General features: G+C 36.2%; 2 protein-coding genes across 2 annotated transcripts; both read left to right on the forward strand.

Annotated features, from left to right (window-relative positions):
* The first annotated feature begins 257 nt into the window (after positions 1-257).
* LOC311096711 (carbonic anhydrase 4-like) lies at positions 258-6094 on the forward strand. Its single transcript, XM_084136032.1, has 9 exons — positions 258-2295; positions 2421-2484; positions 2646-2672; positions 2806-2976; positions 4366-4517; positions 4602-4703; positions 4814-4883; positions 5221-5387; positions 5487-6094. The coding sequence occupies exons 2-9, from the start codon at positions 2421-2423 to the stop codon at positions 5679-5681; spliced, it is 948 nt and encodes a 315-aa protein (XP_083992158.1). The 5' UTR covers positions 258-2295; the 3' UTR covers positions 5682-6094.
* Positions 6095-7084: 990 nt separating this feature from the next.
* Positions 7085-15268, forward strand: LOC311096551 (uncharacterized protein). Its single transcript, XM_084135748.1, has 17 exons — positions 7085-7196; positions 7320-7346; positions 7455-7625; positions 7725-7876; positions 7957-8025; positions 8095-8167; positions 8296-8459; positions 8987-9225; positions 11637-11688; positions 11903-11969; positions 12079-12105; positions 12276-12446; positions 12722-12873; positions 12944-13024; positions 13099-13171; positions 13251-13414; positions 14056-15268. Exons 1-17 carry the CDS (start codon positions 7124-7126, stop codon positions 14392-14394), a joined length of 2094 nt encoding a protein of 697 aa, XP_083991874.1. The 5' UTR covers positions 7085-7123; the 3' UTR covers positions 14395-15268.
* Positions 15269-15544: the final 276 nt, after the last annotated feature.

Genomic DNA, 15544 nt, shown 5'->3' on the forward strand with positions numbered 1-15544 from the left:
GGGAAAACCACATTATGAAATGTTTTTCTCCAAAGCATGCTGGCCACAATTATTGGCACCCCAAAAAACTTTATGAGTAAAATATCTCTGAAATATATTGCCATTAATATTTACATTGTTTTAGCACACCAGGGTGTATAGGAACATGAAATTGTCTAGCTATAACTTGTTTCACAGGAGTATAAATATGAGGAAACACAAAGGCCAAATTCCCATAATCATCCATCACAATGAGTAAAACCTAAGAATGTAGTTCTGATGTACAACAAAATATTGTTGATCTTCACAAATTTCAAGGATCACAGATGGAGAATTGCAGAGATTAGTTGAGTCTTGGGGTCAGAAAGCCTAAAAAAAATAAAACAAACCCTACATCCCCACATGTTGTTTGGGAGGGTTTCAAGAAAAATCCTCCTCGCTCATCCCAAAACAAACTCCAGCACATTCAGCTGTAAGACACGACTGGAACTTCAGAAGGGACCGGGTTATGGTCAGATGAAACAAAACAAAAAAAGGAGCTTTTTGGCAGCAAACCAGATGGTTTTGGTGCAAACAGGGATAAAAAGTACCCCATGCCAACGGTTAAATATAATGCTGGATCTTTAATGTTGTGGGCCTATTTTTTTCAACGCAGGGTCATTGGAAAAACGTATCTGTGGCAACATTTTAACAATACATACAAATCACTGCAGTTTCCAAAAGAAATGAACACTAGAGGCAGTAAAACAGCAAGCACTCAATCGTTTTCATGCACAATTATGATACAGATAAGTTTTTCTAATAACCCTGTGTTGAAAAAAATCCCATGAATCCCATGAAAGACGAGTCACGATAAGAAAGCTCAAAGACGAGTTCAAAAACAAGCTAAAATGTCATGATTAAGATTGTGTTGTTATGTCACATTTGCTTTTGTTAACACTATCGGGATAGGTTTAGGGTTTAGTGTAGGTGTACGTTATTTTAAAATGGAGCATTAAGCTTTTAACGCCACTCACCAGACATTTCAATTTAGAACTGCGGAGATACATTCAAACTCCAACGTAATAAAACGTTGTCATATTCACGTTCATGTGTTCCGGAAAAAAACTAAACATGCTTTTAGCACCACTCACTGGACATTTTACTTTGAAACTGTTGCGAAACTTGCACGACGCAACGTATTTCACGTTTTGCAAAAATTATGCCTCAGGAACGTTTTTCTAATGAGTCTTGGCTGTTTTTTTTTTTTTTGTTCAGATACATGGTATCATGGAGTCTAGCAAATACCAACAGATTTAAAAAATCAAAACCTGACTGCCTCTGCTAGAAATCTTATAATGGGCCATGGTTGGATCTTCCATCAGGACAACGATCCAAAACAAACATCAAAATGAACACAAAAATGTGTCACTGAGCACAAAATGAAGCTTCTGCCATGACCACCCCAGTCCCCGACACGAACCCTATTGAACATGAGTGGGCTGAACTGAAGAGAAGAAGCGCCAACATGGATATGGGAATCTGAAGGATCTGGAGAGATTCTGTATGGAGGAATGGTCTCTGATCTCTTGTCAGGTGTTTTCCAAACTCATCAGGCATTATAGGAGAAAACATAGAGCTGTTATGTTGGCAAAAGGAAAGCAAAAAGTATTTAATAAAAAGGTGCCAATAATTAGGGCCAAAGTGTTTTGGAGAAAAACATGTATTAACCCCCTACTTTCAATTCTTTTACTTCAATGAAAGGACAGATTTTTGTGAAATTTTTGAATGAAAGATCCAAAGGATAAACAATGCAAATTTATTTTTACAGCCATCTTTGATTATATTTACCAGGGGTGCCAATAAATCTGTTATCGTTTGAAGTTATTGCTCCAGTACTAATTGACTCTTGTTTTTATGAAACCTTATATGAAAAGCTATTCAACACCCAGAAGTGTTTACCTGTTGATATAATCCAAATATATGGTCATTTTGCCAACTTTTGGAAGTCGACAGCTAATAAACATTTTGACGTTTTTCAAGGGTTGGAAAGGAAATCACAATCATGAACTGTGCTTTTCACAAGAGTGTTAGAGATTGTGACCTCAGAGGAGTGATGCTGAGAGGTAAGAATGTGATAATTCAAGTACTGACAGCCATGTACTGGAAAATAGGATGAATAACACCTAGCAATGTGATCACATGTGTTTGATCGGAATGTAGCCGAGTGTATTAAAGGTGAGCTGGGAAGAGTATATAAGGTGAGAATGAAGCCATTCATCAGTTTTCTAAATACTGACAGGTGAATCAAGTCGAGAGGTCAAGTCAAGAGGAACAGTAAGACTTTAACTATCTTATTCTGATTGATTTCATTTCTCATATCAAATTCAGTTCACTTATAATAAGGTTAAATTCTGTTAGCAGCATTGATTTCCATTGTAATGATTTCTTGTTTGATTTAGATGATTGTCTTGCTGGTAACTTTCCTCGCTGCTCTTCTGTGTCCCTCCGTCCACAGCGAAGTGGGTGAGTAAATCAAGTTCAACTTCATTTACGCAATGAATATCTAGTATTATTTTTTATGAACCCTCTTAAAGTAGGCACTAAAGGCTCTTGAAACCTTCTGATCGGAAATTCTGCCGTTTCATTTGTTGTATTTATTAATGCTGTCACTTCATCCTAAACAGCATGGTGCTATAACCTGCCAGCATGCAGTAAGTGTGATTTATTTATTATATTATAAAATATGCCACTAAAACTTAATATCCGCATAAAACTTTATATAAATCTTATTATAAACATTTCTATATTTAAAACTTGTTTTTTTTTACCCCTTATTTCTAATAGATTTTACAACCTGGTCCCAAAGTGCTCCACAATCCTGCAATGGATCCAGGCAATCTCCCATTAATATCGTGACTGCAAGTGTTCTGGGAAATGCTAACCTGACCTCATTTAACTTCACTGGTTTTAATGACAACTCCACCTTACTGTCAATCAATAACACAGACGACTCTGGTAAGGAGCACTGGGAATTCCTGTGGCCAGTTGCATAAACTCAGCCATTATGTTGTAAAACAGTGTCTTAAGATCTAGCATGACCCACTAGCAGTTAGTCAAGGGAGGGTTAGTCTTTCTTTTCGGTATCAAACGTTTTTACGTTTTTATGTAACTGATGTTAAAAAGTTATGAACAGTCTTAAAAAAAAAAAAAAGATTACTAACTTGTAAGACTAGTCTAAGCAGTTTATGCAACCGCCCCCTGGTATGCAGCTGATATTATCTGCATTTGTTACAGAAAAAAAAAAGATTTTTTTTTTCTCAGGATTTGTTTGTCTTTACAAATTGTACTGTAGTTGCTAAAATCATATATTTAGTAGATTTATTCAAAGTGGCTTCCAAATGAGGAACACCTACTAACAAAAGTTATCAGTCTTTAGAAGACGATAATATGAGAAGTATCACTTTAAAAAGTTTAGAATTGCTCAGAAAAGTACAAAAGTATGTGCAAGCACAGAGATCTAAGTGATAAACTGTTAGAAAACAGAAGGATAAAAGTTTTGTTTGTACCATGAGACTTAAAAACTACATAGAGGGAACTTAAATTTGCTAAATAGGTTGTAGTGTGCAGATCAAGCATCAATGATGCACAATGTCAGTGTATTGTATGAACCTTGCATCTAATGCCCTGTTTTCACCTAGTATTAAGATGTGTTTTGATCGGATCACAAGTAGACGAGGGAGACACATACCTGTTTACACCTGGTGTTTTAATCCGTCTCTTTTGTCCACTTTCAACCACTTCTGTCCTGATTTCTTTGAGGGGAGGGTCTATGAGCGGGTAAATGTATATTTTTTTTAGAACTTTCAAGTCAAAGACAAAAGACAAAATAATTTCAAGACAAAATAAGCTCACGCAATTTACATATGAACATGCCCGAGGACGACTGAAAAACATAAAGTGAGCAGCAGATTTAATTTCTGCTCTGACAGCCGCAAGACCAGCCGAACGCTGTGAGTGTGTGTTAGAAATCAGGAATAGAGAGAGAACATTGTGCTTGGTACGTTTTTCATCTTCAAACCAAGTTGGGTCTTTAGCCGACAAAGTTTAAATCCCGTCTGGCTAGAGCGCTTCTCATAATGTTTGCGCACCAGGTCAGTAGGGGGAGAGTAGGTGGACTTTTGTGGCTACTCGAACGCATTCGACCATATGAGCGTTTACACTATGAAAGCAATCTGGTCAAAAGCATTTTCAACTACCTCTAGAAGTGGTAGAAAGTGGACAAGCTCAAAACTTTTATACCCCGTTTATACCTGTACTTAGAGTGGTCCACTTGTGATCCGATCAACCAAAACGCATCTTGATACCAGGTGTAAACAGGGCCTAATATGTCCATTGTCTTCACAGTGGTGGTCACCCTGGATAGTAGTAAAATGACAGTGCAAGGAGGTGATCTTCCAGGTCTGTACAATTCCACACAACTCAAGCTCCACTGGGGTAACGGCAGCTCCTCGAATGGCTCCGAACACACTGTGGATGGCAAACAATACCCAATGGAGGTATGAATTAATTCATTTTCCCTGCAAATGCACCCCATTATCCCAAAAATGCATTATCTTTAAATGTCTGATTCTGTTTCTCAGCTGCAAATTCTGAATGTCCATTCAAAATACAACGGGAGTGTGGCAGCTGCTCTTGCTGCTAATGACAGCACAGGATTGGCTGTTTTCAGTTTCTTCATTGAGGTGAGCAAGACCACGTTTATTATATCCAGAGGCAAGCGCAAACCTTAAAGTATATTTACTGTATGGCTTGGTTGTGTGCTCATGACTGTATTATATTTTAATTTATCCAGCAGGGAGCAAAAAACCTAACAAATAAATGGGATAACCTAACAGTGTTGTTGCCATTAATCCGTAATTCAGGTAAAGAAATAGTTTGTTATTGATTGCTTACACAAAAACAAACATTTTGTCATAATTTACTCATGACCCTCATGTCATTCCAAATCTATCCACCCCTGTTGGAACACAAAATAATATATATCGAAGAATGTTTTGGAATGACAGTGATGACAGGTTTTTCATTTTTGAGTGAATCTTTAAACATTTTTATCAACTGTATGGAGGGTCTTTTGTGCACTTCATACCATTAAAACGTGCTATATTTAGTTAATCTTTCTTCATCATCAATATGATTTAACAACAAACTTAAGATGGCCAAGTAGTTCCTTACACCCTCTTGACGTTTTTGTGTATTTAGGTGATAGTACCACATCAATCAAGAATCAAGTCACAATGGACAGTCTGCTTGAAGGGGTGAACAGGACTAAATATTACCGGTACCAAGGCTCCCTAACCACACCCAACTGCAGTGAAACTGTGATCTGGACTGTGTTCAAAGATACCATCAAAGTCAGCCAGGACGTGGTAAGTCAAGGCAACTCTATAGTAGAGTAATTCATAAAAATCATATTCGTCTATTACTGGATGGCAAAATTCATCAATTGAATTTATTCCTCCAAACAGATCAACAACATCAGCACAGCACTCAATTTCAAAGCATCGGGCAGTTCAGGTTCGGTGTTGATTACCAACAACTTCAGAGGAGTTCAGCCCTTGAATGGCAGAGTTGTGACATCACAGCCCTCCGCAGCACCTTCATCTGCGGCCACATCCGCTATATCGATCATCACAGTTCTTCTCTTGTCAAGTTTGTTCTAACACCACTGTTTTCTGCAGAGCTGCTTTATAGCTGATTCCACTTTTTCATAATTGATGAATTGTGCAACATTTGACACGGAACTGAATCATTGAATTGATGAAGTGATGAAGTGAATAATGACACAATTGTCTTCTGTAGTGCTCCTTACAGCATTTACAACTAATATCATAATTAATTAACATTACACAGTGATTGAACAAAACTGAATCAACACTGAACTGACTTCAGCTGAATAATGACACTTTTTTAAAGATCTGCTTTATAGCAGAATTGTATTGATTGCATGATTGATCTTATTTTCCTGTTTATCTCTGTAATGCTGCTTTGAAACAATCTGTATTGTATACAGTGCTAAAATAAATATATCTTGACTTGAATGTATGAGCTTATTTTATTCATTCATATCTCTTGTACATTGTGTCATCTTTATTGATCGTGTTTGATCATGGTTGAAGTTTGCTGTAATCAATTATGTTTCTATCCAAAACGCAGTTTAAAACTGATGAAATCATATAGACTGCTAATGTTTTATATGAAGCGCATAGTATCTGTAATTATATTCATCATTAGATGATTCTGTAGTATTTAAGAGGATTTATGTTTTAAGTTTCTAAAGCATGATAGACCTCAGTTATTAAAATTAAAACATTAATTACTGTTTATGTAACTGTTAAAGGCTGCCTTTATATAATCAATAACACAGTAAAAAGAGTAATATTGTAAAATAATTGTAAAAATGTTTTCTATATGAACATATTTAAAACTTTTATTTACTCCTGTTATGCAAAGCTAAATTTTAACATTACTCCAGTCTTCAGCGTCACATGATCCATCAGAAACCTGTCTAATACGCCAATACATTCAAATATATATATATATATATATATATATATATGTATGTATATATATATATATATATATATATATATATATATATATATATATGTATGTATATATATATATATATATTTTTTTTTTTATATATATATATTTTTTTTTTATATATATAAATCATCAAGAACTCATGGAATTGACATTAATTGCTTTTGGAACTCATGCTATTCATCAAAGCTGCATGTCTTCTGAGGGTGGAGACCTGATTCACATGCTTCACCTGAACCAAACTGACCTTAATTAACTATCTGACACCCTAAATGGCAACAGCTGTCAGTGTTTGGTGTTTGAGGTCACCCTAAGCTTGTTTGCTGCTTTTAAAGCTTTTGAGTGGAATGTTTTTGGAGTAATTGTTTTGGAGTAGGGTCTTGCAGGTTCAAACATAGAGAACTTGGTTTTGGTTTAATTAACTAAAATGTTAAGATAAGTGTGGGATATCTCCCTAATGATTGAATCTTTGAGATTTGGCTAAAAATTGTAATCTAAAACATTTAAATTAATAGGTAAAGTTTGTAACACTATCCTTTCACATTTCCTCTCCTTCAAGATGAATTCCTGGTTTATGACCTGCCTTGCAGCTTGTTTGTTGTCTGTATCATACAGTGCACCAATATCTGTGGGTAAGATGTGATCATGTGACTTGGTTTCCAAACTCATGCCATTCAATTATGTTCTTTAGGTTTCTGCTGTCAAAAAAATTATCATTCAATGTGTTAATCTTGCTGTATTTGGGCTCTTCTCAGCTTGGTGTTATCACATGCCTTCATGTAGTAAGTTTTTCTTGCATCCTTTTTAATAGGTTATTGTTCTATGGCTCCTCCTTTCATGGCACAGAATAAGTCAGTGAGTTTTGCTTTAATGTGCTTTCTGCATCTCAGGTGATGTCACATGGCCCACAATTGCAGCAAAAGACTGTAATGGCGCTCAACAGTCTCCAATAGATATCATAACCACCAGTGTCCAGACTAATGCTAATCTGACCCCTTTCAACTTCACTGGCTATGATGATAAAACGACCTTGACTCAGATTAAAAACACTGGCAAGACAAGTGAGTACATGTTCAATCGCATAGGTGACAATAAAACAAGCTGCAAGTCAAGGTGACATACAAATAACATGCATGTGGTAATTTGGCTTTACTCTTCAGTTAAAGTTACACTTGATCACACAAGAATGCATGTGGAAGGAGGTGATCTGCCAGGCTTGTTTGCCAGCAAGCATTTTCATCTCCACTGGGGTAACGGCAGCGCCATGCCTGGATCTGAACACACAGTGGATGGCAAACAATACCCTATGGAGGTATGAAGATTGTACAGACTAGTACAACTTTTTGTACTTGTACTTTATCACTCATCATTTGTCCTGCCCATCTGTTTCAGCTGCACATAGTGAATAAGTTTGAACATAACGGGTCAACTACATTGGCTGCTCTTGGTTTCTTCATTGAGGTATGTTTCTTACCAATAAATGGTTTGAGACTATGTTTTAGTTGAGGTTTTTTCTCTTGTTTTGAACAGGCCACTGAAGACACTGGTAAACCAGAGAGCTGGAAGACCTTGACATCTTACCTGGAAAACATTGCCAATGCAGGCAAGTCTCAGGCTTCAAGTACATACTTTTTGCTTTTGTTCCATGACTGAAATTCTTTGTGCATTATGTCCTGTTGTCAGATGTGACTTCCTCCTAAAATATTTTCTAATGGCCTTCTTGCTTCTCAGATGATAAAGCATGCATCACTGATTATATCTCTATGGATGATCTGCTTCCTGGAGTGGACCGGACAAAATATTACCGTTATATGGGTTCTTTGACTACACCAAACTGCAAAGAAGGTGTTGTGTGGACCATTTTTAAAGACCCGGTCAAAGTCAGCCAGGATTTGGTAAGTCTAGAGACTAAAAATTAAGGTTATTTATTGGCATTCATGGGTCCATGAAAAGCCTTTAAGGTCCATGGTTATTTGGCAAGGTAACTTTATAATGTTAAAAAGGTTCTTCAGATTAAAATTATCTTCACTAAACCCTTAAGTTTTCACAGTGATGTCATAGAATAACCATTTGTGTTCCCCAAATAACCTTTTATTGATCAGTTCTAGTATTAAGAACATTAAATCTACACTCTTAAAAATAAAAGCTCATAAGGGGGGAGGAGGGGGGGTGGTTCTTCATGGATCCACAGATGCCAATCAAAAGCCTTTATTTTTGTAAAGAAAGGGGTCATAAGAACTGTTCACAGAAAGGTTCTTTGGGGAGCCAAAAAAAAAGTCTCACTCTTATCAGTTATTTTTATATTTCAATATCTTGGGTTTGGTTGCAAATAGACAAGTTGATTTTGGGTAGTTTATTAATGGAACTTTGTTTTGGTTTTTCTGGTCTCATGCATTTATTTTATTTATTTTTCCAATTCTAGATTGACCTATTCAGCACCAGGGTTTACGTCAACAAGGCGACCAACTCTCCCCTAATGGTGGACACGTTCAGGGGTGTACAGCCAGTCAATGGCAGGATCATAACATCACAGGTGGCCGGTACCACAGCTACTGATCCTGTAACCCAAATGGCATCAAACATGGACATTCTAGACCTCTCTTTTGAGTGTCATACCCCTGAACCTTACCCTGCATTTGATTTCCCAACTGATGAATTCTGGTAGGATTCAAGTGGGAGGGTGGACAATGTTTTAAAGTTTCTTTTTAAATTAAGTAATATTTTAACAAATTAGAAAAAAGAAAAGTAACTAACTTGTTCCAGTTGTGTTTTTTTGTTTTAAATGGTGTCCTAGTTAATGTATGCATTTATCTGTCCAACACTATATTTAACAAGTTACTTATCAACTAAAGCGCACCAGCTACTGTTTTATGGGTGTGAATTTTAGTTTTTTTGATACGCTTGAAAACATGTCTGACATACACTGTATCGTTTTACTCTACAATTGCCATTAAGACATTGTACAATTTTGCACTTTAGAATGAAACCACTTAAGCTTTTAGAGTTGTAGATTAAATGTATTGAGTGTACAGGAGCTAATATTGAATTTGGTTTTTAAACATGTGGTTCTCAATTTGTCATGTTGCTGGTCTTAGTTGGTGTAATTCAAGTGATCTCAATTTAGCAGATGTAACTGGTGCTTGTTTTGACTGTCATTCTCTTGTCTAGTCAGTTTTTCTCCTCCTGCAGGAATCACTGGTCTGGAGTTTTACACTGGTTTATCCTTTATGTACAGTATATGCACAAGGGCTTGGGTCTTATCTTTAAATGGTAACTTATTTAGTCTATGCATCAACATGTGAATGCCTTGTCAGAACACTGCCTTCATTCATACTCCATTCAACTAATCTGTAAGCCTTTTTATTCGCTTTATTTTTAAATGTATGTTCTATTTGGATAAATAAAGGTCTGTCATGTTCTCAGTCAGGTAGCAAGTTTCACTCATCTCACAAGCTCCACTATGAAATGTAACCTTGTAATGCTTTATGGAGTGGTGTGGGGAGATTATCTTCTGAGTGATGGCACAGCTTAGAATCAGGAAATATTGTCTATAAGATGGCCTTTGTGCTGGTACTGTAAATAACTGTTAAGTGATAGTTTTGGACTTGTGCATTTTAACTTAGTTCTGTAAGTACTTGGAGTCAAGACTAGATCTTCAAGACCTACAGGGTACCTGAATCCAAACCAAACCCTGTTGATCCAAATGCCAGGCTTTCCATTTAAAATGAAAGCGCTGAATTTGCACTAATTTCAAACACTCAAGTTCTAGGGGTCAGTCAGAAAAATAAATTCATGATATAAGTAGGCTACCATGGTAATACCATCTATTTTTGTAATTTTTTTTTTTTTTTTTTTTGTGAGGGATCTTAAACAATTTCCCTTCAATTACGATTTGTCAGTGTGTATAGGAGTTTGAACTCATTTTTATCCTAATGAAAAGTTTAGCTGAGTATTAAGTTTCTAAACCTGTTAATAAAACACAGTAATTAGTCAAAAGAAAAACAGCATGTTAAGTTTTAAACATGTTTTATCAGATTTTTTTAAATCAGTTTGACTATCAACAAACATATCAGGCAACATTGTCAGATATACATTTTATTGGTATGGTAAATATTCAACTAAGTGAATTAATCTGGGTGATGTAGCATCATTAATGCAATTACAATATTCGCCTTATTTTATATACGATATTTACGTATATTTAAATCTCCAACAGACTCCAGCAACACGCCACTCAGCTTTCATTGATACAATCACCTGTGCCATTCATTATAAAATGTACCTGAACTTTTAATACTTATGTAGTTTCTCTAAACATGCGTTTTCTAAAATCAGGAAACTTTTTATGCGTTTTGGACGTCCATTTACATGAGAACGATACCATTATTGTCTCCGTGTAAACTACAAAAACACAAATTTGTGAAAACTGTGACGGCATGGCATGCGTATTACGATTTCAGTCTAGTTGCATAGTGTTTCTCTACAGAGTAACATCAACTACTGGCATTTGTTTTTGCGGATCCATGTGAACAGGATCGTTTTGACAACGTTGTCATCTGTACGCGGAAAAACGCAAAGGAAAATTTGTTACGTTTTTAATACATCATTGTTGTGTAAATGTACCCTTAGTGTTTTTCCAATAAGCTACTTTAACTTTTTTGTCTAAAAAGTTAAAGTATAGTCTAACTACTTAGTCTAACTACTTTTTAGTCTTTTTAACTACTTTAGTCAATATCCATAAAAGTATATTTACTTATGCCTAAATATGATGATTGGATACTTAATACAACGCAGAGTATCTTTAACATTTCTTTCTACGATAATAATGAATACTCATAAGTTTGTTACATCTGACATGCATGAAAGAAACTGGACATCAATTTACCTGTCTGGGGGTGGAGTGTAATAGCTGACATCATAAAACACCTGAACCAAATGGACCTTAATCACACCTGGTACCACCTGTCTCAATTAAATCATTTTGATATCCATCCATAGGTGTGTCTTTACACATTTCAGGACTTTAAAAGTCTTTGAGAATAAAGCTTTCATACACGGTGGTTTTCCAACAGGGGTTTGCAGTTTCAATACAGGAACCAGGTTTTGGCTTTAAGTCATCCAATGGTAATATTTAAGGACTGGTGAAGTTGTTTTAACTAACTAAAATGGTAAGATAAAACATTCATAAAAACGTAGTATAAAAGTTAACGCATATTACAAGTGTAATGCTTAAATGTTATTCATTTGTTCTGGGAAAGAACTTTGCTTTGATTAATTCATTTAGTTGAAAATTACATAACAGAACTGAGTGTTTGCATTACTTCTGTTGTTTTTTTAGATGCATGCTTTGATGGCCTGCCTTGCTTGTCTGTGGCTGATGGTGCACACTGCATCATCCTCTGTGTGTAAGTGTTTGTTCATCATTCCTCTGATTAATGTCACTGTAGATTATATCATGTTTCAAACATTAATGTCCATTTGCTTTTTAACTTTTTTTAATTTATTTTTTTTAAGCGTGGTGCTATAACAGGCCATCCTGCAGTAAGTTCCCCCATACCTTAACCTAAATTAAAGATGATGTAGGGTAAGCCTATAGCTACAACAAAGATATTTATATTATAAGTTTAAAATGTGGTGTTCAATGATGAAATTGACAAAATATTTCACTGTTAACAGGGTGAGGATGTTTAAATTACTTTTTTGCATTTCAGGTGATGTCACTTGGCCCAGAATTGCAAGTAAAGACTGTAATGGCACTCAACAGTCTCCAATAAACATCATATCCGCCAATGTCCAGACTAATGCTAATCTGACACCTTTCAACTTCACTGGCTACGATGATAAAATGACCTTGACTGAGATTAAAAACACTGGCAAAACAAGTGAGTAGATCTCTTTATTGTCTTAAACTGTTTTATTCTAGTCTTGTGCAATACAGGCTTTTTTCAGGGGTGCGTTTCCCGAAGCCAACTATAGTTATGTCATTACCAACACAATTCAGCAAAACTTGAGGCAAACTTCGCTAAAGTTCTAGAGATGTGTTTTAAAAAAAAGTTAAACTTAACTTATCGCTGTGTTTTTAGACTGCTGTGTCATGCAAGAGAGAAACTGGCTTGGAACAGAATCTCACTGTTCAATTTGTGGTTTTACTCTTCAGTTAAAGTTACCCTTGATCGCAAAAGAATGCATGTGGAAGGAGGTGATCTGCCAGGCTTGTTTATCAGCAAGCATTTTCATCTCCACTGGGGTAACGGCATCGCCATGCCTGGATCTGAACACACTGTGGATGGCAAACGATACCCTATGGAGGTATGAATATAATGTAATACAATAAAGCTTTGTTTTTATTACTGTTCTTATGAAAGGTCTTGCGTCTCAGTTGCATGTCGTAAATAAGGCTGAGCATAATGGAAGCATGTCTGGTGATCCAGAAATGGCAATTCTTGGTGTCTTTATTGAGGTACGTTGCCTTTTCCTCTCTCATATTTGTTGAAAAACTATTTCAACAATGTTTAATTGAAATGTCACCCACAGGCCTCTAATGACATTGGGAAACCAACGAGCTGGGAGATCTTAACATCTTATCTTAAGAAAATCGCCAATGCAGGTTTGGCCACGATCCTATGAGGCAAGTAGTTGTATGAAATATGCTGGTAATGTTCATAAATGTATTCATTTTGTCTAAGGTGATGTAGCACGCATTTCCCACAATATCTCCATGAATGATCTGCTTCCTGGAGTGGACAGGACAAAATATTACCGTTATATGGGCTCTATAACCACACCAAACTGCACTGAAGGTGTTGTGTGGACCATCTTTAAAGACCCAGTCAAAGTCAGCCAAAATTTGGTAAGTCTAGTGGATTTTTAGCACCGAAAACAGTGTCTTCTCGACATGTTGAAAACATGAACCAAACTCTTCCAGTCTCAGCTACAACTACAGTGTTTGAGGGTGGGTCAAAGTAGACATTGTTCGAGGGCAGCCAATGAAGACCATAGGCTGGCATTATGCAAATGTGTTACATTGTTGCGTAGGATTGTAACAGGAAGTGAGACTAGAAGACGAGCTCCAGCAGCCTTGTTCCGCTCCTATGGCTTTCGTAACGTTAATAAATCTTTAATACATTACCAGTCATCCTTGAATATGACTTCTGCCCGAGTCCCATCGTATTATCCATAGACATAATGGTATTCTCCACCGGCTGTAGAGGTGAAGATAACTCCCATGATTCCTTGAAATCAAGGTGTCATCAAGCTTGCTTTATGAATAAACTACCTCTAGTGGTGAAAAATTATATGGTGTGCCTTTAAGATGTTATATAGTCTTTGGTATAACTGACTCTGCATCACATTAAGTTTCTTTAGCTGTAGTCCAAATGGATAGAATTTACGTACAATTCAGTTTTCTTAAAATGAACAATTTAGGCCTCAATTCTTGAGACATTATTTTCTCAGCATCTTCAGGTTTTAAACTGCTTTTGTATTCTCTAGATTGACCTCTTCGCTAAGACTGTCTACATCAACAACGCCACCAATTCTTCTCTAATGACCAACACTTTCCGGAGTGTTCAGCCCATCAATGGCAGGATTGTGATGTCACAGGTAGCAGGTTCCAAAACTTCTGGCCAACTCAAACCAACTACATCAACCACAAAACCAACTAAACCAACATCAACCACAAAACCAACTAAACCAACATCAACCACAAAACCAACTAAACCAACATCAACTGCAAAAACAACTACATCAACAGCAACAAACCCATCCCAGGCTCTTGTGCGCCCACTTCTGAGTCTCGTACTCCTGTACTGCATCCTACATTTGTTCTAAAACCGGTCGACGAAATGAAGGTACTTTTGAACTGGTGTCTCTAGAGTAGACCTGATGGTATAATATTCCTTTAACATTTTTACAGATGTTTAAAAAAAAGCACATTGTAAACATTCATGTAAATTTTGTCTGGTTTAATGCATCATTCTTATTGTCAAGGTTTAATATTGCTGTGGAAAGACTTCAGCTTAGTTTCCTCGCGCTCAGCTTGTTTCCTGCAACGGTTTCTTACGGAAGTGTGGATGTCTCCCAAGTTGTACACTTGAAGGTCTTGAACATTTTGGTTGTGGTGGTTTATAGAAGAGTGTTTGATTTGGTGCACATTTTGAAAAACATTTGAGCATGTGTTTGGACTTTTAAATGCACTTATTTTAATATTTGACTACAGTGGCAGCTTTGCAGTTTGAAATGGAAAGCAGTGAATGTAGGCAACAGGCTGAGGGTGAAGGACATTGATTTTAAACTTGGCTTTAGGAGGAAAAAGCCTGCTAATCCTTTTTCTCCCCAGAAAAAGGTTCTTTTGACGTTTCACTCATGGCTATTTTGTAGGTTTTCACTATAAAGTTTGGATTTGTTAGTACACCAGGCTGATCTCATGAAATCTCATGTGCGTCTCTATAGCACACATTGTATTTATCGTGCAATTTATACAATGTGTGCTTTAGAGATGCATTTCATGAGATCGTGTTAGTGCACAAGGTTTTGTTTGTTTTCCCCAGTCCCTTCTACAAAAGTGTCTTGTCTAATATGTGAATGTTTGTCAATGCTTCAGTGCAGTATTCAACCAGTCATTTGAGATTTTTACTCCTTGCTTTTTTTAAATGCATATTACTATTGTCTTAAGGTGGGAAAAAAAATCATTAAAGTTACTAATTGTATCAAATTTTTTTTCAGTTCCTTCAACTCTAAAATGGAAAATTCTGTATATTAACAGTACATTTTCTGTACTATTCACGGATAATCCTTTAACAGAAATTTCTATTTTTATAGCATATCTTTTGGTAGCAAATAATAGCTCCAACATTCATTTGCCTAACATGCCACATGGCAACTAAATGTTACCTTAACAGCTTATTTGACATTTAGCAAAACATAATTTTCAGGTTTTACCACAAGTATCAGAATGGCTTCCAAACATCTGAAATCCGAC

The sequence above is a fragment of the Abramis brama genome (assembly GCF_963993115.1).
Source record: "Abramis brama genome assembly, chromosome: 14".
Classification (NCBI taxonomy): Eukaryota; Metazoa; Chordata; class Actinopteri; order Cypriniformes; family Leuciscidae; genus Abramis; species Abramis brama.